The sequence below is a fragment of the Crotalus tigris genome, unplaced genomic scaffold (assembly GCF_016545835.1).
Source record: "Crotalus tigris isolate CLP2741 ecotype Arizona unplaced genomic scaffold, ASM1654583v1 scf7180000017666.379230911805:20528666, whole genome shotgun sequence".
NCBI classification, from domain to species: Eukaryota; Metazoa; Chordata; class Lepidosauria; order Squamata; family Viperidae; genus Crotalus; species Crotalus tigris.
In genome coordinates, this window is record NW_024096552.1 from 18357877 (window position 1) to 18384203 (window position 26327).

General features: G+C 36.6%; 1 protein-coding gene across 4 annotated transcripts in view; it reads right to left on the reverse strand.

The window, feature by feature from the left end:
- The window catches only part of MLH1 (mutL homolog 1), a 53866-nt gene extending 28820 nt beyond the window's left edge, over window positions 1–25046 (reverse strand). For 2 of the 4 annotated variants that reach the window (XR_005555997.1, XM_039336890.1), the window contains exons 1-10: window positions 24656–25046; window positions 23461–23551; window positions 23277–23375; window positions 21744–21817; window positions 16994–17066; window positions 15487–15578; window positions 14756–14798; window positions 11566–11654; window positions 8946–9058; window positions 1640–1733 (exon numbers count right to left, since the gene is read on the reverse strand). Coding sequence is in view for 3 of the 4 variants with exons in the window: in XM_039336890.1 (XP_039192824.1) it covers window positions 1640–1733; window positions 8946–9058; window positions 11566–11654; window positions 14756–14798; window positions 15487–15578; window positions 16994–17066; window positions 21744–21817; window positions 23277–23375; window positions 23461–23551; window positions 24656–24771 (884 nt within the window). In the remaining variant the exon portion in view is untranslated. Of the gene's footprint in view, window positions 1–1639; window positions 1734–8945; window positions 9059–11565; window positions 11655–14755; window positions 14799–15486; window positions 15579–16993; window positions 17067–21743; window positions 21818–23276; window positions 23376–23460; window positions 23552–24655 lie in introns of those variants that run through there. The other 2 variants (XM_039336892.1, XM_039336891.1) reach the window with 2 other exon arrangements.
- Between the last annotated feature and the right edge of the window lie 1281 nt (window positions 25047–26327).

Here is a 26327-nt window from a genome sequence, read left to right on the forward strand (position 1 = left end):
AGGATACTGATGGGGCTTCGTCTTCCAGCACCCACCACCATACTTACTGGTTGCGGCACCGGTGCATCGCTCAGCCTCCTGCTTTGTTGTGACAGTAAGGAGAAGAAGCAGGCCGGAGATCCTGCATGGGGCTGCTGGAGCCACCGCCATGAGGCCAGACAATTGTTGGCACATTGATGGCCTGGCTGCGGGGCCCTATCAGCCCGTGCGGGGCGCGTGGGGCAGGGCCACACCCCCACCTTGCTTAGTGACCGTGGCACCAATGCATCACTTTGTCCTCCACTTCCCCATCTCGCTTTGTCTGCCACCCCTCACCCCCTGCTCCATTGCGGCCACAAAAAAAATAAGCCCTGGTGCTTATTTTGCTGACCAAAAAAAAAAAAAAAAAAAGACCAGATCTTATTTTCAGAGAAACATGGTAGTAGAATAAAAGAACTGGCAGAAATATTCACAATACAGTAGCAAGTTATTTATAACTTTATAGATTAACAATAAATATTAAATTGTGTTTTAAAATGGACAGACAATAGATAAAACTTAAGCCTGACTATAGCATTTTGAGCCAATGAAATTTACAAATGGCATTCAAAGAAAAGATCATATAAGATCAGTCTTATATTTTTGGGGGCTACAAAAGACACATTAGGGATTATTTTTGGGAAACAACATATCAGGGTGTTCAGCATGGCTGGGCACCCCATGCACAAGACACAGCAAGCACGCAAGGGCCAATGGTATCTGGCAGCAGCCATAGCCGGCCAGCTCCTTGATGCAGCACAGGTAAGTCCGAACATGGAGATAGGGACAGGGGGAGGCAGGCAATCTGGATGTGCTACACAGCCACCTGGCTTGTGGGAGGCTCATGCAGCGGCACAAGAAGTAGGTGGAGGCAGAAGCACGGGGTTGGACAGAAGATCTGGGCCTCCTCCCGTGCCTCTGCCTCCGCCTGCTGCTGCCACATGAGCCAGATTGCTGTGAAGCGCATCCAGATTGCCTCCCTCTCCCTGCCTCTGCACTTGGACTTACCTGAACTATGCAGGTTATGACTGCTGCCGGCCACCATCAGCCCCCATGCAATTGCTGCCTTCTGTGCTGGCCACCCCTACCCCCAGGCTTATTTTTGGGGTACGGCTTATATTAGGAGCATGCTAAAAAATCAGGATAGGGCTTATTTTCTGGGTGGATCTTATTTTCAAGGAAAGATGGTATTTGCAGACCTTACAATAATCAAAGCAATAGATAACCATAGCATGAACCATCACAACTACTAGGGAGGTTCCAAAAGGAAAAAGTGCTGGTCCAGCAATCCTAATTGGGCAAAGAGGTTCAGATCATAGCTGAGATCTGAAATTCCAGGTTTAAATCACAATCTAGAAAAGACTCTTAATTACATTTATTTGTAAAGGAAACACAACTTCTTCCAACGTTCTTGAACATTCAAACAAAAACCCTCTCATTGTTCAGAAGCGCTCTCTTCTTATGCAGATTTAATTTCCATTCAGTAATCCTTATACAGTCAAATTTATATATCAAGCACTGGTCCTGAGCACCTACATATTTGGATTGTTAGGAAGGCGAAGTAAGTCTCCTCTTCCTGCTAAGTCAAATTTCAATGGCAAAAAGTATTTCTCAGTGTTACCTTATATATAAAAATGGATACGTGCTTTTGGGTAAATAAGCAGCATATACAGTCTCTATCGCTCTACGAAGGGCAGTTGACTCTACCAGTCGACCTGGAAAGAGAACAGAAAAAATTGTTTCAATTACCTTTTTCAAATTATCACTTTTAAATCTATTTCTGAATAAGCTTAGTCTTTATATTAAAAAAAACCTATACTGGCTTCCGGTGGTTCCAGCGATGACGAATGGCGGCGTTTTACAAAGCCGCCCGTTCCTGGTGCGTGTAAAAGCTGCGGGACTTTGACAATCAGCTGTCCCGCGGCTTGAATCTCCTCCCTGGGAAAAAGGGAGGAGGAGAGCTCTCAGGTAGAGGTAAGAGCTCCCCTGGATTCCTGTTATTTTGGGGATCGGAGGGTAGAGCTCCCTCGGAGCCTGAGCAACTCCGCGTTCCAGGGAGACTTCATTCTGAAGTTTTTGGGATGAAGCAAGTTGCCGCTTCCACATCTGCTTTTTTTTCCAGCTGCTTGTGAGTATTTGAAAGCAGACGGAGCAGACCAGGAGAGACTGTGCTTAAGTTTGATGGTGCCTTTAACTTCAGCAAGTTTCCTCTTCCTTTTCTTTTGTTCACTTTCCCTTTAGAAGAAAGGGAAAGTGAAAACTAAAATGGCGATCGTCTTTCTTGCCTGATTTGCATTACAGAGTAAAACCTGGATACAGATTAACTCTTTAAATAAAGAAGTAAGAATTTGGCTTTTATTCTTTCCTCTTTTTTTCTCTATTTTTTTTTCTCTTTTTTTTAAGAACACTTAAAAGAACTGTGCCCTTTTTTTTTTTTCAATAAGAATCTTTCTTCTTGGAACTTAAGAAAATGGCTTCAAAACGTCTGCCTCCCGCCCCTAAGGTTCCTATTTCTTATCCAATGCCTCAGCCTGCATCTCAGAAACCAAAATCACCTCCACCTTCTCCTCCTCCTCCTGCAATTTCTCTTAATGATTTACAAGATGCTTTAAAACAGCATGCCTTGGATATTAAGGAGGAGGTAAAAGATCTTATAATTGCAGAGAGGGCTAATACAGAAGAATTATTGGAGAAAAAGAATAAACAAGTAAGAGACCATATCCTTCTGGCCTTTCAGGGCCTAGCCCTGCACATAGAAAGGATTGATGACCAGATGGAAAAGATTACTGAAAATGCATCAAGGATGGAATTTAGAATGCAGGAGGTAGAGAACAAGATAGAAATTACACAGGATGAACAAATCATTTCACAATATAGAGAGATGGAACACGCATTGCGTATCAGAGGCCTGAGGGAGAACCCTCAGGAAGACTTAAAGATGCTTATTGTGAAAGATATTGCTCCTAATATTGGTTGGCGGCCTGAAATAATTGAGAATGAGATAGAAAAAAATTTTAGAGTTAATTCACGGGTTGCTAGACAGAGAAATCTACCAAGAGATGTGGTTATTTATTTTTCTAGAAGATCTATCCGTAATGAAATTATACAGGCTTTTTACAAACAAAATTTTCAAATTGCTGATCAAGACGTGATAATTTTAAAAGAGATACCTCCAAAAATTTTAAGAGCCAGAAAAGTTTTTACTTTCTTGTCTGATGAGTTGAAACATCGTCAAATTCAGTTCAGATGGGAGATTCCAAGAGGAATAATAGTAAATTATGAAGGGATACGTCACAGATTAACTACTGTTTCCAAAGCAAGAGATTTTTATCAGTCTATCTTAAAAGCAAGATTGTCACCACCTCCACAAATAAGGATGACGGAAGAGTCTCTTATGGCAGGAGCCTCATCAATGATGGTTATGGAACAAGCTGCACTGAATTCTGACATAAAAGAGCAAAGGATGACACGAGCTGCCCATAAATGTAAAGAAAAAGAGCAGTTGCAGAAGAGTGGTGAAAGTTTGGTTGTTACAGAGCCTGTGGGAGGGGCAAGACCAAAAAGATCTTCAACAGCAGATCTGCAGGCCATGCTCCAGAGGCTCCAGGCCGGTGGAGATGGTCAGGTTCCTGACCTGGAATGTTAATGGCTTAAACGTGCCCCAGAAACGAAGAAAGATTTTCCATTATTTGAAACAACATAATAATGATTTGATATGTTTGCAGGAGACTCATATAACTTTAAAGGATTCTAAATTTTTGATGAATTCCCGTCTGGGCACACATTTTACTGCTCCAGCCCCTGGGAAAAAAGGGGGAGTGGTAATTTATGTGAAGAAAACTTTTTCAGCTAAACTAATTGAGGCTGATTCTGAAGGAAGATATCTTTTTGTGGAATTATTATTACAAGGCCGAAAGGTTCTTATTGTTGGACTATATGCTCCCAATCAACAACAGAAACAATTTTATAAGTTGCTGCATGGCAAGATATCTCAGTTGGATTATAAATCGGTAATTTTGATGGGTGACTGGAATGGGGTTTTAGACCCAACTAGAGACAAAAGAAGTTCCTCTAAAACTTTTATTCAAACTAAATTACCTATGACTTTCTTTGATTTGAAGGAAGAATTGGAGCTTATTGATATTTGGCGAGAAAGGAATACAAGTGATAGAGACTTTACCTTTTATTCTGATAGACACCAGTCATTTTCAAGGATTGATTTTTTTTTGATTACTAGTGACTTCCTCCCTAGAGTGAGGAAGGTGAAAATTTTTCCTAGAACATTGTCAGATCATAGTCCGGTGTGGATGGAGTTATATTCGGAAGACGGGAATAGAAGATCCTGGAGATTGAATGAGAACTTATTTAATCGGGAGGAGTTCGTACAAAAGTGTAAAGAACATTTAAAGGACTTTTTTACTATAAATATGAATAAGGGAACATCGATGTCTATGGTGTGGGACGCTAGTAAAGCATATATGAGGGGAATTTTGATTCAATTGAATAAAGTTTTTAGGGAAAAAGGGTCACAAAGACGTAGAGAAATAGAAGAAGAGATCAAATCAAAAGAACAAGAGTTGGTTCTTAACCCTACTGATAATAATTTAAAGGTATCTATAAAGATGCTTAAGGAACAATTTAACATGTTGATGGCAGATCAGATGGCTACCAATCTGTCGTATATGAGACATAATACTTTTTGCAATGCGAATAAGCCTGGGAGGTGGTTGGCTTATCAGTTACGAAAGAAACAGAAAGCTAGAATTATAGAGAAAGTAAAATATAAAGGTACTGAGGTTTTTCAGCAAGATTTGATTAAAAAAAGCTTTTTGGACTTTTACACAAAATTATATTCAAGTGATAATATAAGGGGTTTGGATATAGATAAATATTTACAATCAGTACATTTTCCTAGACTTTCAGAGGAACAACAAAATGGGATGAATAGTTTAATTACTGTGGAGGAAATTGGCTTAGCTATTAAGCAGTTAAAGGTTGGAAAGTCTCCTGGAACAGATGGACTGACTTCTAGGTATTATAAGATTTTATCTGAAGAAATGATAGAGCCACTAAAGGAACTCTTTAATAGTATTTTGTTGGGTATGCAAGTTCCTCCTTCTTGGAAAAGAGCTTTTATATCACTGATTCCGAAGGAAGATCAGGATCTTACAGAGCCTAAGAATTATAGGCCAATTTCATTATTGAATGTTGATTATAAGATCTTTACAAAAATTTTGGCAAATAGATTAATGCAGGTTATGAAAGACTTGATTCATAGTGATCAAGCAGGATTTATAACAGGGAGATATATGAAACATAATGTTAGACAAATTATTAACTTAATTGAGTACTTGGATAAGAATAATCAGATTCCTGTGGCTTTTATCTTTTTGGACGCTGAAAAAGCTTTTGATCAATTGGACTGGCAATTTTTATTTTCTTTGGTAGAGAAAATGAATTTTGGGGATAATTTTTTACATGCACTTAAAGCTATATATCAGCAGCAATCTGCACAAATTGTTGTAAATGGGGGATTGACTGAGAATTTCAATATTCAAAAAGGGACAAGACAAGGATGTCCATTATCCCCATTGTTATTTGTTTTAACATTGGAAATTTTATTGATTCAGATTCGGGAATCGAAGTTAGTTAAGGGTGTAAAGATAAGGAAGAATGAGTATAAATTGCGGGCATTTGCGGATGATTTGGTTTTAATTTTGGAACAGCCGAATCAGGCGATTGATGGTTTATTAGAACTTATAACACAGTATGGGAATGTTTCTGGTTTTAAAGTTAATAATTATAAGACTAAGATATTATCTAAGAATATGTCAGTTAAAGAAAGGGAAAGTTTGATTAAAGCCACAGGTTTTCAGATGGTAAAAAAGGTTAAATACTTGGGAGTATATCTAACTGCTTCAAATGGAAAATTGTACAAGAACAATTATGAACCACTATGGGCAAAAGTCCAAAAGGATTTAATAGATTGGAAAAAATTGCAATTGTCATTGTTGGGGAGAATTTCAGCTGTAAAAATGAATGTTCTACCAAAGTTTCTTTTTTTGTTTCAGATGATACCTATTCTTAAAAAAGAGGCAAATTTGGAGGAATGGCAAAAGGGTATCAATAATTTTATATGGGCCGGGAAGAAACCAAGGGTTAAATTTAAGATATTACAGGATGCTCGAGAAAGAGGGGGACTTAAGGCACCCAATTTGAAATTATATTATGATGCAGCCGCCCTAACTTGGTTAAGTGATTGGCTTAATTTAACAAATATGGATATTCTTTTTTTGGAAGGTTGGGATTTAATATATGGTTGGCATGCATATTTAATTTTTAATAAGAAAGTTGATCGGACTTTTAAATCACATATTTTGAGGAATGCCTTACTTCGTGTTTGGAAGAAGTATTATTATAGATTAAATTATAAAATACCTATCTGGGGGATTCCCAGACATGCAATTGAGGGAACCTCTAAGGGGACAAATTTTGATAAAATTTCATATAAAGAATTGTTAATTTGTTCTGGTTCGAATTGGCATTTGAAATCCCTAGATGTATTAAGGCAGCAAAATATTCTACAGTCATGGTTTCAATATTTACAAATAATGGATAGATGGACTGTAGACAAGAAAGAGGGAATAACACTAGAAGATAGACAATTGGTTATTCAGATTAAAAACCAAGGTCCGGCTCATATAAAAAGAATATATAATGTTTTATTAGAGTTAGATTCGGAAACAGAATTGGTTAAAGATTGTATGATTAAATGGGCTCAGAATATACAGGAGCCGATCTCATTGGATTTATGGGAGATAATTTGGATAAGAAATGTTAAATTTACACAAGCTCAAAATTTGAGAGAAAATTTTTATAAAATGTTTTATAGATGGCATTTAGATCCTAAAAAATTATCTTGTATGTATTCCAACATACAGCCCAAATGTTGGAGATGTGGCAATAATGATGCGACATACTTTCATATTTGGTGGAATTGTAAAAAAGTAAAGGCTTTTTGGATTATGATTTGGTGGAACATTCAAAAGATTTTTAGAAAGAAGATAAAGTTTACTCCTCAACTATTTTTACTTGGTATTTTTGTTGACTTAAATGAAAAAGATACTACTTTGATGTTGAATTTATTAACTGCAGCAAGGTTACTAGTAGGTCTATATTGGAAGAAAGATTCTTTGCCTACTTTAGAAGAATGGATATTTAAAGTATCTAGTTTTGCAGAAATGGCAAAAATTTCTGCTTATTTAAAGGATCATACACAAGAAAGATATATTACTGTATGGGGAAGGTGGATAGATTATATTCAGAAAAAATATGGAATTAAAAAGTTTTATTTATTTTATGAATGAATATCAAATATTATAGAGAATTGTTTTATAAGTTATGGAGTTAAAGGTTAATTATATTTTTTTTTCTTTCTCTTTTTTTTTAATTATTATAATTTTCTTTTTCTTTTTTTCTTAACCCTGTACTCTGCTCTGGGAAGTGAAGGGAGGGGGGGTGGGGGTAGGAGGGAGGGTAAGGGGGGGGTTCTCTATTTTAAAATTTTATTGTATTTTTATAAATGATTGTATGTTTTAAAAAATAAAAATTTTCAATAAAGAAAATTGTTTAGAAAGCAAAAAAAAAAAAACCTATACTCAATATATAATAAAATTTTAGATTTTTGATTGTAAAAATGTTCTTAACAATCTTATGTAATCATGACATCACATTCAACAAATATTCTTAAAGACAAACTCAATGACTTGGAACCAAAATCAGTTTGTTTTAATGACAGTTAAGAACCATCATCATGAAACCTATGCATAAAGATTTACCCAGTGAAAGTATGATTAAAAAGAATTATCTATTTTGCCAAAACATATATTTTAATTAAGATCTATTTATTTGGTAAACAGGTTATATTTCTTTCTAAATCACCGAACATAGTGATTCTGCCATGACTGTGATTTTCTTTTCTTATTTATGATTTCTTTGCCTGGATGCATAGTAAATCCAGTGTCCTTAGGCCCTCCTTATGCTAGAGCAATATTAATTAAATATTCATATTAGAAATGTAATTATCAGCCTATGTTGGTTTTCCTCAATATTTAATATGGTTGAACTTAATTGTATTAAATCAAATCAACTTATACCTCGATTCAAGACCTTGTTTCCTTAGACCAGTGGTTCTCAATCTTTTTAATGCCGCGACCCCAACCGGTCATAAGTCGAGGACTACTCAACCGGCTGTAAATCGAGGACTACTCAACTGGTGCAGCACTGTTTGCAGAATGGGACTTTTGGCGGGCTCAGCAGGGCAGAGACAGCCTGGACAATTCCTGTTGGCTTTTGAAAGCCAATAGAATTAGACTCTATTCAAGAGAGTCTATTCTATTGGCTTTCAAAAGCCAACAGAATAAAAGGGAGTAGCACAGCTAAGGAAAAGGGGGGAAAAATGGCGGACTGCGTTATTTGGCGACCCCCGTGAAATGGTCGTTCGACCCCAAATGGGGTCCCAACCCACAGGTTGAGAACCACTGCCTTAGACCAAAGTTGCATAATTAGCTGAAGACTACACTGGGCGTTCAGAAACACATCAAGGGTCATATTCCAAAAATGTATACACTTTTTTCTTTTCCTTTTTTTAAAAATTGTATTCTTCTGGAGAGGTTCATGGTTGTAATGCAAAAACAGGAATTGGAGCTTTCTTCCTCACCTTCAAATCATGTTATTTCATTGAGATTCAGTGCTATAGTTATTGCTATTTTTTTTTAGAAAGTTTAACTTCATACAGATGAACTATGTGGAAGAAAAAAATATCCAGTAGTTTCAGGATGGAGTTAATAACAAAAATTGGCCTTTAATGAGTGAAAATATCCCTTAAACATTCAGTGAAAATAGGAAGTGAATATATTTGTACTTACCATTTATAAAAAGTAAAAAGATACACTTCTTCATGGAATAGTTTGCATTCGTTACAAAACCTTTCATTTTAAAAGCCAATGTTGCATCTTCACAGCCCACTTCAATCAATTCTCTAAATATATTTAAATAGAAATTAGTCTTCCTTTTGTTTTTTCAATAAAACATCCTTAAGAACATACTGAAACTATTGTAATTAATAACTATTAAATATGTAACACATATTCTGCTCATGATTCCACTATTTTCTATAGTCTTTAATCCCAAATAAGTGATTACTAATTACATCTTCTATATCTTTAACGATCAGGGGAACAACTTTCCTCCAGAAGCTGCGAATGCTCCAACTCTGGAAGTTTTTAAGAAGAGATTGAACAACGATTTATTTGAAATAGTATAGGGTTTCCTGCCTGAGCAGAGGGTTAGACTGGAAGACCTCCCAAGTCCCTTCCAACTGTTATTTCATTCTAGATTATTACTACCACTAACCAGTAATTAACCATTTTAGATATAATAGAGTAATTAAGATCACTCTGCACACTCTGTGAGTCAATGTTCCTTACTCACAAAATAAACCTACTTTCAGATACATCTTTTTATTGTTATTTTCATACCTCCATAGAAGTACAAATGGAGTACTTTTTTTCTTTGTGATGTACAATTTTAGGGAATTACCCTAAATTGTTTTTAGAAGCATACAGTAGCCCACTTAAATTATAACCAGACTATAATGATCTAGCCTTTCATAGGCTTCAAAGTGACCTTCCCTTCCACCTACTTTTGCATATGCAAGAAAACCAAAGAATTACTTGTTTTAGAATAGTCAATTCACTTTATCAATGAAGAAAAATAAAAATTATTCCAATCATGCTCAAAAAAATCAGTTAACGAAAGATAATTAGTATAAATCAGTGATCTCAAACTTCAAATCCTTTTGTACTTATTGAAACATTTATATATTATTATAAAACATTTGGGAGAACTGCAAAATAATGTTGCTTTGAACCCATAACCTGTTTTATAAACAGCCAAGCCAATTGTTCCAAATGGTCTTAAATAAATTAAACTAAAATTAATTTGTTTACTCTTAAATACAAATTTGCTGTTTGGTTGGCTGGCAAACAACATAGTTTTGGACTTCAGTAGCTGCATTATTTTCCTATGGCAGAAAAAGAAAAGGGAAAAGGATGAAAGCAGGGAAACTAGCCCGCTATTTTCCAGCAAATAAAGCTTTCTTTAAAAAAATTAAAAAATAAGTATTTTATAAACGTGGGAAAAATAAAAGGCTTTGCAAACCCCAGAACGATTGCCTGGTGATACATTGTACCTACAGACAGTATGATTCTGATCTCAGGTGTAGATGATAGTACGATCAGGTCCAAACTAGTGAATATCAGAACAGCGACAGATACAAGGAGCCTTATTTGAGTCTTAACCAACTATTATTTACCTATTTATATCTCACTTTTATTATTTTTATAAATAACTCAAGTGGTGAACATTCATAATAGTCCTTCTTCCTATTTTCTCCACCTATGGGGTGGATTGGACTGAAAGTATCTGGCCCAAAATCATCAGCCAGCTTCCACGCCTAAGGGAGATATAGAACTCAGTCTCCTGATTTCTACCTGGTGCCTTAACCATTAAACCAAATTAAAAGTCAGGAGACTTTTCAAGGGAAAAATAGGGCCAGATTAAGCATTACAAAAAACCTCAAATGATCAAATTTACTAAGAACAAGTCAGTCTGCATAAATAAATAATATATTCTATTTAAGCCTACTTCTGTTAGCTTAACAGAAATAGCAACTGTTTAGCCCAAAACTATAACTACCATTTCAGTAATAAGGAACAGTCTCACTCTGATCACTAGAATAATTCTACAGGAAAAAAAATAATAAACCTTGTTTTCTGTGTTATCTGTTTGATTATGGGAGTCTTCCAATTACTATAAAGAAAAACTTCAAAGAATTGAAAAGTTAAAAGTTAAGGATGTTTTGTTTGAAATAGATCCAACAATTCATGAAAGGCACATCTGCCTGATTTTTTTAATCTAATCATCTCTTTCAGCACAGCCGAACAGCTTTCTCCAGAAAAGAGACACAATAGAAGAAATCATCTTTAGCTATCTCAGCAGGTGGCATGTACTAAAACCTGATTTTCTAAAAAAATAAAATTGAATTATATCTCATCATTTCACCAGGACCTGAGATGGCATAAACAATACTTTCCACTATTTCCAATACATTTTTTGATTGCTCATCTATTGTATTTTCCACAAGTTACCACTTTTCAACATTTTTAGCTCTCAGGATTATTTATTTTAAGTGGTAGAATTTATATGCCACCATTCTTCCAGCAATTCTTATGGCATAGAAAACATTTCTTCCTCCAAATTTCCTCACAATGGCACCCTTGAGAGATACCGTATGTTAATAGCTAATGCCTGGTCCTCTCGTGAATTTCTAAGACTGAAGATGTCTTGAACTTACGTTCCACCTAGTATAGCATGTGAGCCAGTACATCATGCTACACTCAATTTATGGGCATAGTAATAATTATATTATAATAATTAGATTAATAATTAGATTATAAGTTAGACCACTTTTTATGGTAACTATACCTGCTAACAACATTTCCAAAGACACACCGAATATTGTCGATAGTTGTATTACTTGACAGTGTTCTTATATCTGCAACTGTATCGCCTTGCTACAAAGCAGAAGATAGCAATGTTTTTAATATATATGGAAAAAGTAGATGAACAGAAATTCACAGAATTTCCCTGGGATTTTGTGCATCCTCTACAACCATTTTACTTGCAAAATCATCTTTTTCTGAGAAAGCAGTTTAAGGATCCCTACACTAAAAAAAAAGCATCATATATAACCTCTCACACGAAAGCTTAATTTTTTTCTTTCATTCCTAATTTTATCAAAGCAATGTCATCATTATTCTTGACTTTGAAGAACCAACTTTCAGCGTATCTTGTTAGAAATGTTTTTATATTACCTAAAGCTTACTCTCTTTCTGTAGCTACTGCGCTTCTCCAAAAATAAGAGCCAACCGGAAAATAAACCCTAGCATGATTTTTCAGGATGCTCCTAATATAAGCTCCACCCCAAAATAAACCTGTTAAGATTGTCAGCCAGACAGACAAATTTAGTACCGTATTTGCTAGAATATAAGCCCTAACTGGAAAATAAGCCCTAATGTGTCTTTTGGAACAAAAAATAATGTAAGATCCGGTCTTATTTTGGGGGAAACACGGTATTAAGTACAAGAGAATTAATCATCTTTTATATTATGTAACAGAAACAAATCACCCAGGAAACATATATCCTTGAGCTTTCTTTAATACAGTTTAAGATGACAGCAAAAAATTTGGAATAGTATCTGTGCTTTTAAATGTCAACCATGTACACATATACCACATATATATAGGCTACTCAATACAATTAATGTATCTCTTTCTGTCACACTTTGGGAAAATATTGGGTGCAATCTTTTCCTTCTAATATGGCTTACTCTATTTATAAAATCCCTTTTTATATGTGTAAATTCACTCTCCCATAAGATAGCAAAGGACTTAAGGCCTTTTTCCCTCCACTCCCAAACTTGTATCAATGGCTAGTCTTTCTGATACTTGGCAATTTTGAACGAGTAAGGATGGGCATGTGGTAGAAACCAGAATAAATTACAGGTAGTTCTAGATTTACTATGATTCATTTAGTGACCATTCAAAGCTATAATGGCACTGAAAAAAGTGAGTTATAATCTTTTTTCATACTTACAATTTTGCAGCACCCCATGGTCATGTGATCAAAATTTGGGGACTTGACAAATGGCATATATTTATGATGGTTCATGTGATCATCTTTTGTGACTTTCTGACAAGTTAACGGGGAAGCCAGATTCACTTAATAACCACATTACTAATTTAACAATTGCAGTGAAATACTTGATAACTGGGGCAAGAAAGTCATAAAGTGAGGCAAAACACATTTAACAACTGTTTTGTTTAGCACTGGAAATTTTGGGCTGAATTGTGGTCATAAGTTGAGGACTACCTGTACATTGTTACTGAAAACCAGGAGAAAAAACTGGCAACAGATGCTACTCTTTTGATTGTCTGAAAACAATCAACAATCAAACTTCTGTCATTGATTTGCTCATTCACGTCCCTTTCCCTGGAGTCTTTTCTCCTTTTCTTCACCCAACCTTTGCTCTAGCATTATTTTTCCCTTTCTCTTTTCATACAGGATCTCATCTGTTAAAAAAATAAAACCAGTAAAAGATAAAAATCACCTCAGTGGTTTCTGAGCTGCTTTCAACTAGAACAATTAAACAATCTGGTCACAAGCTTCAGCAGGTTTCTTCTCTGGCCAATGAAGTGTCAATCAATAGATTTGTATATATCTGATTTAGGGTACTTGAGCTATGCAATTCCTGTAAATATCCCCATTCTTAATATAAGGACTAAAGTTACTCAGTTCTATAGCATTTCTATTGTAGACTTGGCAGCATTGTGCTTGCTTTTTTAAATATACTTTTTGTCAGAAAACATAATAAAGAGGAAAAATAAGGTCTTTCTGAATTATTTTGGTGATAAAAGCTTAGAAATTGATATTTTTTAATATTTTCCTTTCTAACCTACCTGGCTGTTAATTTTCAGTCCAACTATTAAACAGCTCTTCCTCTGTATGCTTCAATGAGTACTTTATATCTACAGGTAGCTCTCATCTTATGGCCACAACTAAGACTGCAGTATCAGTTGCTGAACAACACAATAATTAAGCAAAACACCCATGCAACCGCTTTGCACTCCTGATGGCAATCTTTAAGTGATCTCCCAGAACATTAAATGGTTGCAGTGAAAGAAATGCTTGCCAAATTCAGCTCCTCTCTATGTGTGGAAAGGAACTGTTTTGGTGGGCTGAAAGACCTTTGGGATATGAACTTTTCTGCACCCACCAAAGGAGTTTAGCTCCACTCATCAGACAACTCTTTCAGCCAATCCCCAGAGACAAGAGGGTGTTGTTTTGGCAGATGGCAGCAACTTGCAATATTGCCTGCCGTTTCCCCACATAGTTTCTGGGGAAGCTGGCAGAGAATATTGCAAATAGTGATCACGTGTTCATAGGGTACATAGCAATTGATTGTAATTGCCAATAGGTTGTAAAGCACCCAAATCGCAATTACATGACCACACAGGTGGTAGTAGTGCAATATGCCTTATGGGCCATAAAGTACCCTTGCTGAGGACATTGTAATTCTAGACCATCAAACAGTCATAAATCTGTACTTAATACCAGAGTACTAAGTACTACAGTATTAAGTTGTACTCTCTAATCAATTATAGAATTTGTTGTGGTCGTAGGTTGGTATGTTTTTAGAGTTGTCTAAGCTAGATTTGGGGACTGCAAATGTTTATTATGCTAGATAACTCCATTAGTACAGGAGATATGGAGGAAGTTGACTGGTTGGCAAGGACTTTGTGAATTCAAAACAACCTAGTTCTGAGAACATTAACATGACATCCATGTACGTACACATGCAAGCTATTAGAATCATCTATCTATATTCAGATTTTGTTCCTACACGTTTACTAGAATGTAGATTTAAGGAACCTTAATAAATAATGTTACTTGAAATAATTAAGCTCATAAAGACTCTGAAATCAAAAATAATCTCTTATACTTTTTAAAATGAGCTTGACCTACACATTTACTCACTAGAGGTTTTTTAACTATTTTATTAAACATTCAGATATAATACTATTTTAGCAATATTGAAGAAAAAATATGTTTTACCTTTTTAACAGAAAAACTGATGCCAGAGTTGTGAATGGCATACCTGGCGTGCGGAATACATAAAAAGAAAAACTAATGTAGATAGCCAAATAGACATTGAAAAAACTATTAGTGAAGCATGTGTAAACTGATCTTTATTTATGAAATGAATTTGAGTAAGGCCTAATCCATAAAAAGTGGATGGAAGATACATGGCTGACATAGAATGGAATAGAACATCTTTTCCCCATGTTTGGTAATATATGGTAAACGTAAGCAGGTATCATAGCATCAAATACTGGATTTCACTGCCTACAAAGCAACAATCATGAAGTGGAACAAGTAATTTTTTAACATAACATAAGATCTAAAACTAAATAAGCACATTCTGAGGAATGTTTAATAACTTGTAATCAACTATATGATTCAGAACAAATGTTCTATTTTTTTGGGCAGTCTTTGTTGGCTTTACAACTATGAAAACAGAAGAATCTCACTGGGTCAATTAGTGTTAATGCTTTTACAGTTACTTTAGAATGTTTGTACCAATTGTTTTTGAGTTCTCCTCAACAATTAGAGACTATCTTCTCAAGCTTATGATCCAGCTATATATCATAAAATCATCTCACTTACTATATGGATTATTAATTTATCAAAGATATAATTCTTAGCTAAAAGAAAAAAAAGTATTCCAATCGAACAAAAAGCAAGACACAGATAGAATATGACAATCTTCATTTTAAATACATCACCTGCTGACAACATCCAGTATTTTTGCATATTCTTCACTAGGATTTTTAAAAGCTTTTCTCCTGGTGGCTACATTGTAAAATAGATCCTCAACCTATGGAAAGAAACAACAGAGTTTAATACAAACAAACAAATAATTCAAAACCAAAGTAAGGGTTACATAATAGTATTTTATTGTGAAGCACAAGAAAGGTAATTCTGCCAAACACATAGGGTATTCACCTAATTTATCTTGCTCCATTTAATCCTGTTCTGTCTTCTCTATTTGCCCCAATGTTTTCTAGGACCCCAGAATATTGTTTCTCCCTACAAGGTCCAGAAAAAATAATTGAATGCTGTCATCAAGCAGCCTATCACTGTATTTAAATTCAGTCTCTGATTTTACATGGAACTTCTATATTACTACAAATACCAATTGCAATACACTATGAATACAAGATGATATAATTTAATTGAAAAAGTTTCTGGTTGTGGTGTAATAAAAAGCAGGAAGTTTTTTCAAATAATAGTTTAATCCAAATTACACTCAGCATTGCCTCTCATAAAGAATAATGGATTAAAGTAGCTATCACTAGTCATTTATATATTTTTCTATTCAAGTTCTGATTTAAGATTACTTTTCAATATTTGGCATAATCTGTTTTTGCTGCAATATTTATATAATCTCAGATATTTCAGTGCTTGTATTTTTAGTATACTCAATAAGGATATATGTACCTTTCTTCAAAAGTACTATCAAATATTGTTATTTTCCTGTTTCTTCTAGAAGAGTTCTAGAACTTATTTCTGTTTAGTTATCTTAAGTCAAAATTGTTGGAGTTCAATATTCCACAATTTATCTGCTATTTCAACTATTATCCTATACCAGATTTGCACTTATTATGAAATCTCACTATTATTCACAAAGCGTATCAGTCTGAACAGTCTGAGTAAAACAGTAGTTAATGAAATAAATACAGCATGCATTTTAACATTCTCTCATATTGGATCCTCCAGTATCACTGGCCTGCATTGTTTGAACTAAGATTTTTAGGGTGACAATGCTGTGACAGATAAACAGTGTGTGTTTATACATACATACATGTGTGAAGGGAGAAAGAAGAGTATCACTTTCTATTACAAAGTCCACAAAGAACTGTATACATTTTGTGTTTGAGATATTTTGTACCAGATGGAATTAGTCAGAAATTAGGCATTAATTCAAGTTTATAAAAAGATCAGATTCCGATAAGCGATCTGCACATCATTTTTTTTGAATATTATAATTTAAAAGGTTTATTACTGAAAAGGGATACTCTTATTAGCCACCATGGTTTTCAGTGATAACAGCTGCTTCAAAAAACATGTCTGAGGCTAACCAGAGCAAACTCTCCACTCCCAGCTGTCTACAATGATGCCTTCCTGCTGTGATAAACTACAATAAAGTTGGTACTGGAGTGTAAAGATATTGGACAAGGTGGGAATGTGGCTGCTCCAGAATTATAAAAATTAAAAATGGAAGTAACCTACTGTGATCTGGGTTCCTTGGTTTCCTGCACATGGTTTTGGAACACTCTTCATTTTTCCATCAGAGTAATTTGCCCTGGTAGTAAAATAAAACAGAGTTATCTCTCGTATTACAACTTTCAAGAACAATACAACTTTCACCACTGCTACTTTCTAATCTTTGTAAGGCCAAAGAGAAGCAAAACTATATCTTAGCAGCTTTATTAAAAACAGAAACAGTTTAACTGAGCTAATATGAGTCACAAAGCTCCTGGAAAAAATAATTGTTACCACTAATAGATATAGCTATTTATTCTCAAATTAATTAAAATAATATTAAATGGGCTGGCAGGGAAAAGGAGAATTCTTTAAAAGAAATTTGTATAATTGGCTCAGAGAATAGATATTAGCTATAGCTTGGACTACTTTAGAAAGTACCAAAAAACCATTGTTACCAATAAGCTTTACAAACAACATCCTGAAAAAGTTTAACCTAAATATTACATGCCGCTAAAAGGAAATAAAGTTGTTTGAAAATAGTTGAAATGTTAAGGAATCAATATTTTCTGTTTTCAAACACTGCTACACACTTTAACCACACCTTTCAGGACATGTGTTTTACAACTGCCATTTTTATTAATGCAATATGCTCTTTTCAGTACAGGTTTTTGTCCTTAGATTTCTGTACTGTTCAATGACAAATGCATAACAATGCAAAATGATGTATTCTTAGCCAAACACCCAATAACATTTATTTATTTACTTATTTAAAACCTTTAATAGTTGTCCATCTGCCAGCCAACTCTGGGCAGCTCAAATTTTAATCAAAATTTTTAAAAAATCATTTTAAAAACTATAAAACGTTTACAGTTAAAACATAAAACATTAAAACAATAAAATCTTGGTACCAATCCATGTCAACCTGTCATCATCTAATCCTCTCCCAAAGCTGGGGGGAAACCCAAGACTTTAAAGCAGGAGTGTCAAACTGCCGGCCCATGGGCTGGTTTTATCATACCGAAGCTGCACCCACCCCATTGCCAGCAATGCAAAAAGAGTCGCAATTATGTCGCGACACATTATTTGACGTGGCGAGTTTGACAGCCGCGCTTTAAAGCTTAGGGAAGGCTAAAAGTTAAAGGGCTGCTGCACACCAGGGAACAAGGTATTGCATAGAAAAGGAACTACCATGGAAAAAGCACACTTCCTACCTCACATTAGATTGTACTTCAGGGAAGGGGATAGGAGTGTGCCAACCCTATCTGACCGGGTAAGATGGGCAGATGTCCTTAGGGAAAGATGAACTTGCAAAAAACCCATATAGAGCTTTAAAGGTGATGACCAGCACCTTGAATTGCACCAAGAAATTGGAAGCCATGCAGCTCATATAACAGATGTGTTATCTGGGCCAACCTAGGAGTCCCATTACTGTGCACACTGCTGCATTCTAGAGTAGTATAAGTTTACGGATGGTCTTCAAGGGCAACCCCATGTATAGAATACTGAAGTAACCTAGACAGCAGGTGAGCAAGACATGAATGACCATGAGTAAGGCCTCCTGGTGCAGAAAAGGACACAACTGATGCACCAGAAGAATCTGTGCAAAGGAGTTGTGGGTCCAGGAAGATCTTTAAAGTGCCACTCATGGCACTCAGAGTCAAAAAGATAAAGAATTTGGGGTGGAGGTCCAGTCCCAAATATCTCATTTTGGTAATGGCCAGATCTAGTATTAGGTTGTTTATTTTTGACTGGGTTAGCTCTATCGGAAGTTATAGTAACATGAACAATATGACTTATACTAGCCAACACCTAGAGCAGTGATGGTGAACCTTTTAGAGACCGAGTGCTCAAAAACTGGCCCTGCTCCCACTCCACCCCCTGCCCCGACCCTGCTCCACCTGCTCACAGGGCCACTTATTGCTTCCAGGGCCCACCACAGATCGCCCAGACAGTGCCATGGTGACCATGGCCTCTGTCCACGCCCCACAGCATCAACTGTGTGTGATGGGGTGTGAGGGCAGAGTCTTGTCTACGCTGCCTGGCTGCCATGTCCTTGGCTGTGCTGCTCTGTATGGGCCACGCTTGGGGCCGACTCTCCTCCAGGGGGTGGTGGTGAGGAGGGGGTTGCGGGGGAGGCAAAGCTGGGGCAACGGCATGTGTGCCCACAGAGAGAGCTCCGAGTGCCGCCTCTGGCACCCGTGCCATAGGTTTGCCACCACTGACCTAGAGAAAAGAATAAACCAGACATGTCAAACACAAGGCCCAGGGGCCAGATGTGGCCCGTGAAATGGTTTCATGTGGCCCATGAAGCCATCCTGGAAACAATGAGGGAATGGCCATCTCTGCCTTGGCCCTGGCCCAGACCAGCCGGGAGCCAATGTACAATTTTGTGGTGGCCATCTATGCTCAAATGCTTTCAGTCTTAGCTCCACAAGGCTGTCTGGAAACAGCGAGGAACCAGGAGAACCTTGAGCAGCAGCCTTGAGGAAGTGGGGCTGGGCTTGGTGCCGCGGGTGCTCAAGGGCCAGGCTGGGCATTTGACCTCTGCTGCCCAGGGCTCTGGGCAGACCGCACCACCATCCAGCCCCCCCCCCCGCATGGCCTGAGAGGAACAGTGAGGCTCCTCCAGTGGACCATGCCTTGGCACTTGCCCTGGTCCCACCCCCTTCTGCCAGAGTCCCTCTTATCTGTCCCACTCCTGCCCAGGCCCCCACAGGCACCCTTGACATGAATGATGTAGAGCTGGCCATAGCCACCCAGTAGGCCACACCAACTCCATCCACACTCACCCAGTAGGCTGCACCCACCCTGGCCACACCCATCCAGCCCCCTGAGGGCAACCGCAATGCTGATGCGGCCCTCAATGAAATTGAGTTTGACACCCCTGGAATAAACTCTCCCATTTAGTCCATTTCTCTATGTATGAGCAGTAATTGTAGTTAATAACCATTTAGAAAAAGTGTCTTTCTGCAAAGGCTTTCTTTGGCAAAGACAACTGAATAGGTGGGATAGGAATCAATAGATGGAATAATTTCTTGGATTTTAAAGTCCAAGTCCAGATATAGATAGAGGTTGTTAGAAATGTTTAATAAAATATATTGCTATTAGATTTCAAATTAAACAATAAAGCAACTTCAGAAGACCATACAAGCATGAAGTCAAATTCAAAGGTATTGAAATAGATCTCTAAAACTGAGTTTCTATAGTAGTGAGAAACTGCTATTGTTAAACACTGAACCGGAAACATTCCTCTTCTGTCACAATGTATCTCAGGATTTTAACATTCTATGCACATACATTAGCATTTTTAGAATCTTTTGTTTTATATTATTTTTTTCTCAAGAGTCTCCTAGATTTTCAATGGTACTATTAGTGGTGTTAATAAATTGTTTTATTCATTTTATTTAAATACTAATACTTCTCTTAGCGCTTTAAAATCTGATTCTTCCCCAAGCTTTAAGCTAGACTATATGATATGCCTCTTATTCAACAATTCTGTGTTTCAGGGGCTTCCGGTTTTTCATGTGGCTACCATGGACAACTGAGAGATTTGCTCTCTACCCCCCCCCCCCCCGTTCAATTTCGCATTGCTGGAGGCCCCTGAAAAGGGCCGAAAGTCATCCCGAAGAGGCAACCAGCAAGGAGGGGCTTTCTCTGGATCGTGGGAGAGCAGCAACTCTCCAATTAGAGCTGGCAATCCCTTCAAATCAGTGGACAAAAGGACCAGCCATAGAAATATGGCTTGTCCCTAGGCTGCTAACAGCCGAAGTCGCATTTACTATTTGGCAACTTTAAAGCAGCATGGAAGAGACTGAGTGAGATCTGCCTCTCTTACATCCTAATTACTTAATTACCTGCATAAGCTGCTAAAGTACTTTCTCCCCTGTGGTGAGGGAAGGGGGATTTTAGCCCTCCTTTCAGAAACAGCTGCGATCAACCACTCAAGAGTTTAAAACGTTGGAAAAATACTGGGATCCTAATTGGAATTCTATTTCCTAAAATTGGTGGATTATAAGACTTGTAACTTTCTATTCTCTATTTTTTCTCTCTGATTCTACTCTATTTATTATTGAAGATTTGGGGGGGGGTTCCTTAAAATAGAGGGGGGGGGACTGAAAAGATCCAACTAACTCTGAGATGACATCTGGTGGCTAAATTTGAGACTGTAACCTGCTATTCTTTAAGAGAGACTTGTTGACAGGTTTGAAACTAGATAAGATATAAAGCAAACTTGAAGCACCAGCTGCAAGAAACTTAGCTCAGCTCCTGACTTGGTGGACTTTCTGACTGTAAGTTTTTTTTTACTTTAATATACTACAATGGAAGAAGAACAGGAATGGATTTCTCTTACAGAGGAAGAACAGGAACAAATTCTTTGTACGTTAAAAGCGATTATCCAAACTCTCCGTATAAGTCTGCATATGCAAACTCAAACTATGACTTCAACCAAAGAATCATCTATACAGAATTCTATAGAGAAAGTGAAACAACCAAATGCCATAACAGAAGACTTAGATACTCAACGCTACTTTTCAAGTAAATGTAATATTGGAAAATAAAAAACTTGGGAAGTAAAAAAAATTCTGTGTTTCAGTTTGTGTATTTAATTGCCCTCTCTTTTGTTGGCTATGTTGCTTTGAACTATTTTTAATACTATAAGCAGCTCAAAGTAACTCTGGAGTCAGGCAGCTTTACAACTTTAATAAATAATACATAGTCCAGAGTGATACAATTGAGTGATACAAATGAAAAGTTAAATATTAATTATACCTACCTATAGGCACATTTTCCATCAGCTGTTTTAGAAGTTATAGTAATATGAGCAATATGACTTATACTAGCCAATGCCTAGAGAAAAGAAGTTCAGTTTTAAAAGCAATATTACTCCATATAAACATGACACTTCACTGCTTTCAACCAACATTCTCTATGCTTTATCTGTTATATTTTTCAAATAATGGCTAATAATTCTATATCTATTTCATAAGGAAATATAAACAACTTTTTACTTAATGAACATTAAGTTAATCTTTGAATTACCTAAATATGCAGAAAAGCCAAATCACAATGGAGTTAGATTCCCTTAGTTGTGGATATTGTGCAATGAGTGTGTATGCAAAACTATGTTCAGCAAAAGTTATGAAGACAGAAGGAATGATTTCTAAAATATTGGGATTCTAAATTTTTTCAACTGGCAGCTAGCAATATTAACTCTGAATTCCTGAAGGAGAGTCAGGAATTAAATCTATTTACAAGTAGTCCTCAACTTATGACAATTGGGATCAGAAACTCAATCATTGAGTTTAAAGCCAAAATTAAAGCCTAAATTAAGCAAGCAGCCCAGATGACTGCTTAGGTAAAGAATTACAATCCCTGTACTGTCAGTTTTGCTTATTAAGCAATATCATTGGTTGTTAAGCAGATGGAGTCCCAGATAAGGAATCTAGGGTGGGAGAGACCATTGGAGCCTCCATTCAGGTGCTGACAATCGTCCCTAGTGAAATCCAAGCAGGATTTTCAGGCCTTGAGCAAAGACATGTTAGCATGAGGTCTGTGCTGATCCTTTCCTGCCTGAGGCACCTACACTCCTTCTTCACACTCCCTCTCTACTCTCGACATAGATTTTGACTTCTCCTCTCTAAGGGCTGGTGAAAGAGCTGTCTGCTGAAGAAGTTCAGCTTCCGTCTGTGTATGTATTATAAGTCCTTCAGCCAGGTGCAGGAATGGAGATGAAATATTCATAATTTCAGCTCCATTTCTGCATTCTGCCAAAGGAATTCAGCTCCCCTTGGCAGGTGACTTCTTCAGCCAGCCCCCAAAGAGAAAGTTTTCCTTTCAGCAGGTGGCAGCATGTTGCAACATTCCCTGATGGCTTCTCCAGATTTTTCTGGGTAAACAGGACAGAAGATTGAAAATAGCAATCATGATTATGGGGAGCTTGCCAATCGGTCATATGAGCAAACAGATTGCAAAGCAACCAAATCACAATCAAGTGAACTATAAGGATGACAATGCAATGTTTTCCAATGACTGAAAATGCTTTATGGGCCACAAAATACCCTTTTAAATGGTATTATAATTGTCCATAATTCTGGACAATAGTTAAAATGGCTGTAAGTTGATGGCTAACTATAAAGAAGCCAAGGAGTTATTATGCATATCATTACATCCCTACTCCATCTTTTTGACAAGCCACATATAAGTATTTGTAACTATTTCTGGAATCTCTTAGGAACCAATATATTAGATTGAAAGGGAAAAAACAGAACCACAAAAATTGTGGATTGTAGTATCCATCTCAACATACCTCACCTCTAAATCCATATGTAGAAATACTAGCTAGATCATCAAAAGTTTGCAGTTTACTTGTAGTGAATCTTTCACACACAATATCCAAGTCTTCCTTCTATAAAAGAAAACCACAAATCAGTGTTTTTTAAATATCTTTTTATATAAAGTTTAGTTTCTAAACAATCAAGTACTTTACTCACCCTAATTCCAGAACCATTGTCTTGTACCTGAATAAGCTTTAAACCACCATCTTTAATTGTCAGCTGGATGTTGGTGGCTTTAGCATCTAAACTAAAAAGACAACCAATATATTGTAATGAGACACTGCCGGTCCTATGACATTCTATGTGAATGTTTAGAATAGGTGCATGAAAATTCTAAATAGGGTACAATCTATTCTCCCCCAACCAGTAGCTTGTTTTAGGCCTCTCGCTGGAATGTGCTGCAGAAAGTCACAATGCTGTTGTCACCATTACCCCAGCCCCTCTGCAATTTTTCCATCTCCACATTCCATCACATTCTGAATGGTTACTGGACCTTTTTTCCTTTTCAGTAACATAAAGCTATACACACGTATTTATAAATTTATTTTGAATGAAACCTTCTTCCCTAATACTTATGGACCACTTAACAACTTATATAAGTGTAAGGGAATTTAGAGCTGACCTTGGGCAAAGTATGAGAGAGCAACCGAGTGAAGGAAAGAGCTTTATTTATTTACTTACATCTTGCCTTTATTATTTTTACAAATAATACAAGGCAGAGAACATATCCAACACACTTTCCTTTTCCTATTTTCCTCACAACAGCATGTGATGGGTTGAGTTGTTAAGAAGGGATTTGGAAAAAATAACAGTTCAGAAATAAAAGAAAAAAGGGAGAAACTCGAAATAATTCCACCTTGATTTTGTTCAGCATAAAATGGGCCAGAAAGAAACCTGGATAGGCTTCTAGTTTCAGTTAATGTACTGAGCACAATAAAATAAAATAATAAAATAACATTCCTGGAATTTGTGTCTCTTTTCTGACCTGCCCCATCTTGAAGGCCTGACATGACTCTTGAAAGCCTGTTCAAATTTTTCTGTCCCAACAAATTCAAGGCGGGGTTATTTTGAGTTTCTTTCTCACACTACCTGCTACCTCTCGTACTTTTTCTATGGGAATGTAGGACAATTTTTATTTTTTTTTCAGTAAGACAGAACGTTCTATACTACCCTCAAACCCGCCCGAAAACAAACAAACATACATACATACATACATAGTGCAATAATACAGTAGATGTAATTTAAATATTCCACGATAAGAACTATTTTTGCCAGTGTAGGATAGTATGCACGCCTTGCTTCCCTACAACTATTAGGAGCAACCAACCCCAGGACCCACTGGGCGCATTACCAGTTCTCGATCATCTCTTTAATGGCATTCGAGGGTCGCTGGATGACCTCTCCGGCTGCAATACGGTTCACTACCGTCTCATCTAGCCGACGGATGACACCAGCTACCAGAGCCATGACAGGCCCGAGCACCGAGATTGAAGCGCGAGTACTGAATTGGAAGGAAAGGAGAACTCACAGGCCCAAAGGTTTCGGTAGCTTGAAACTACGGAAGGGGGCGGGGGGGACTGAACAAATGAGAAGAACCCAGGGAGAAAAAAAGAACGGTGCCTTCGCATAAGGAGCAGCGGGAAATAATTTTAAAGCCCGAGGAAGACGAGACTTCCAACAACTTCTTCTACGGGACGCCAAAAACACCAACAGACCATTATTGTAATAATCACGCGCCAAAACTCCGGATCGAACTCATTGTTGATTGGCTGCGAGCATGCCAATCAAACTTTCTGGTTCCTTTTTTAAGGAACGCTCTTCCGTCGAAAGGAAAACAAAGGCATAGAAAAAGGTAGAGCGGCGTTTCAAGCGTTTCCTGTAGCTTTTTTTCAAAAATTGAGGTGGGAGTGTCGGCGTACTCAGATACTAAAAGTAAGGGCTGTGCAAAACTGCCAGATTTATTTGCACTAGTCTAGAGGAAAGGTTTTTTTTTAGTACTGTATATGCATAGGGAGAAATGTATTGCTGAGCGGTCTTTTATTGCAAAATATCAAGACAAGTTTGTTACATCTGTGTAACCCAAGCACGCATAATTAATTTAAAAAGACTTAGATAATCCCAGTTCGCTCCTTCGTCTGTCTAAACCAAGCAGTTGCAATCAGATAAATAACGACGCTTTCAGGTTACCAGGAATCAGTTTGTCTTCAAAAAAATCATCTCTAATTGAGTTCCATTGCAAATTCGGATATGCATAGTAAATTGCTTGCCGCCATAAATCAATTAAATAAACTCTTAATAAAAACAATATCTGCCTCTGCAAATATAGCAACATCTTTGTCACATCTAATTATCTTTACCTTATTTTTGTTTCCCCAAATTACTTATCCTAAAATTTCATCTTACAATGGCCCCTAATGTTAATTATTGAAGCTTTTCAGAAGTATTTTCACATCTAGAATATAGCAACATGTACAATTTTTATTGACATGTACAACCTTTACTGGCTTGCTTACATTTGATATTTTACCTAAACAATATATATATATATATATATATATATATATATATATATATATATATATATATATATATATATATATATTCATTTCCACTCTGGTTACAATGTATGTGGGAGAGCACCCATTTTATATGCAGGAAATTTGATGTTCTCTAAAAAGACACTTGAAACTTTGAAGAAGTATTTATAGCCACTTAGTATTGATGATACTGGTTTAGGTGAAGTAATAGCTTGACTAGAAATGCTTGAAGGCAACTGTAGCATTTCTAGGAAAGAAATACAGCATGATTCATTTTATCCCTGATACCTTATGAAAACAACACATGTACTACATTAACCTGAGTCATATTACAGGTAATCCTAAACTTGCAACCATTTGTTTAGTGACCATTCGAAATTACAATGGTACTGAAAAATAATAATAGTAATAATAATAATAATAATATTAATAATAATAATAACCATACTGGACAGGTCTCATCAGAGGAGTCAGACAAAGAGTGTC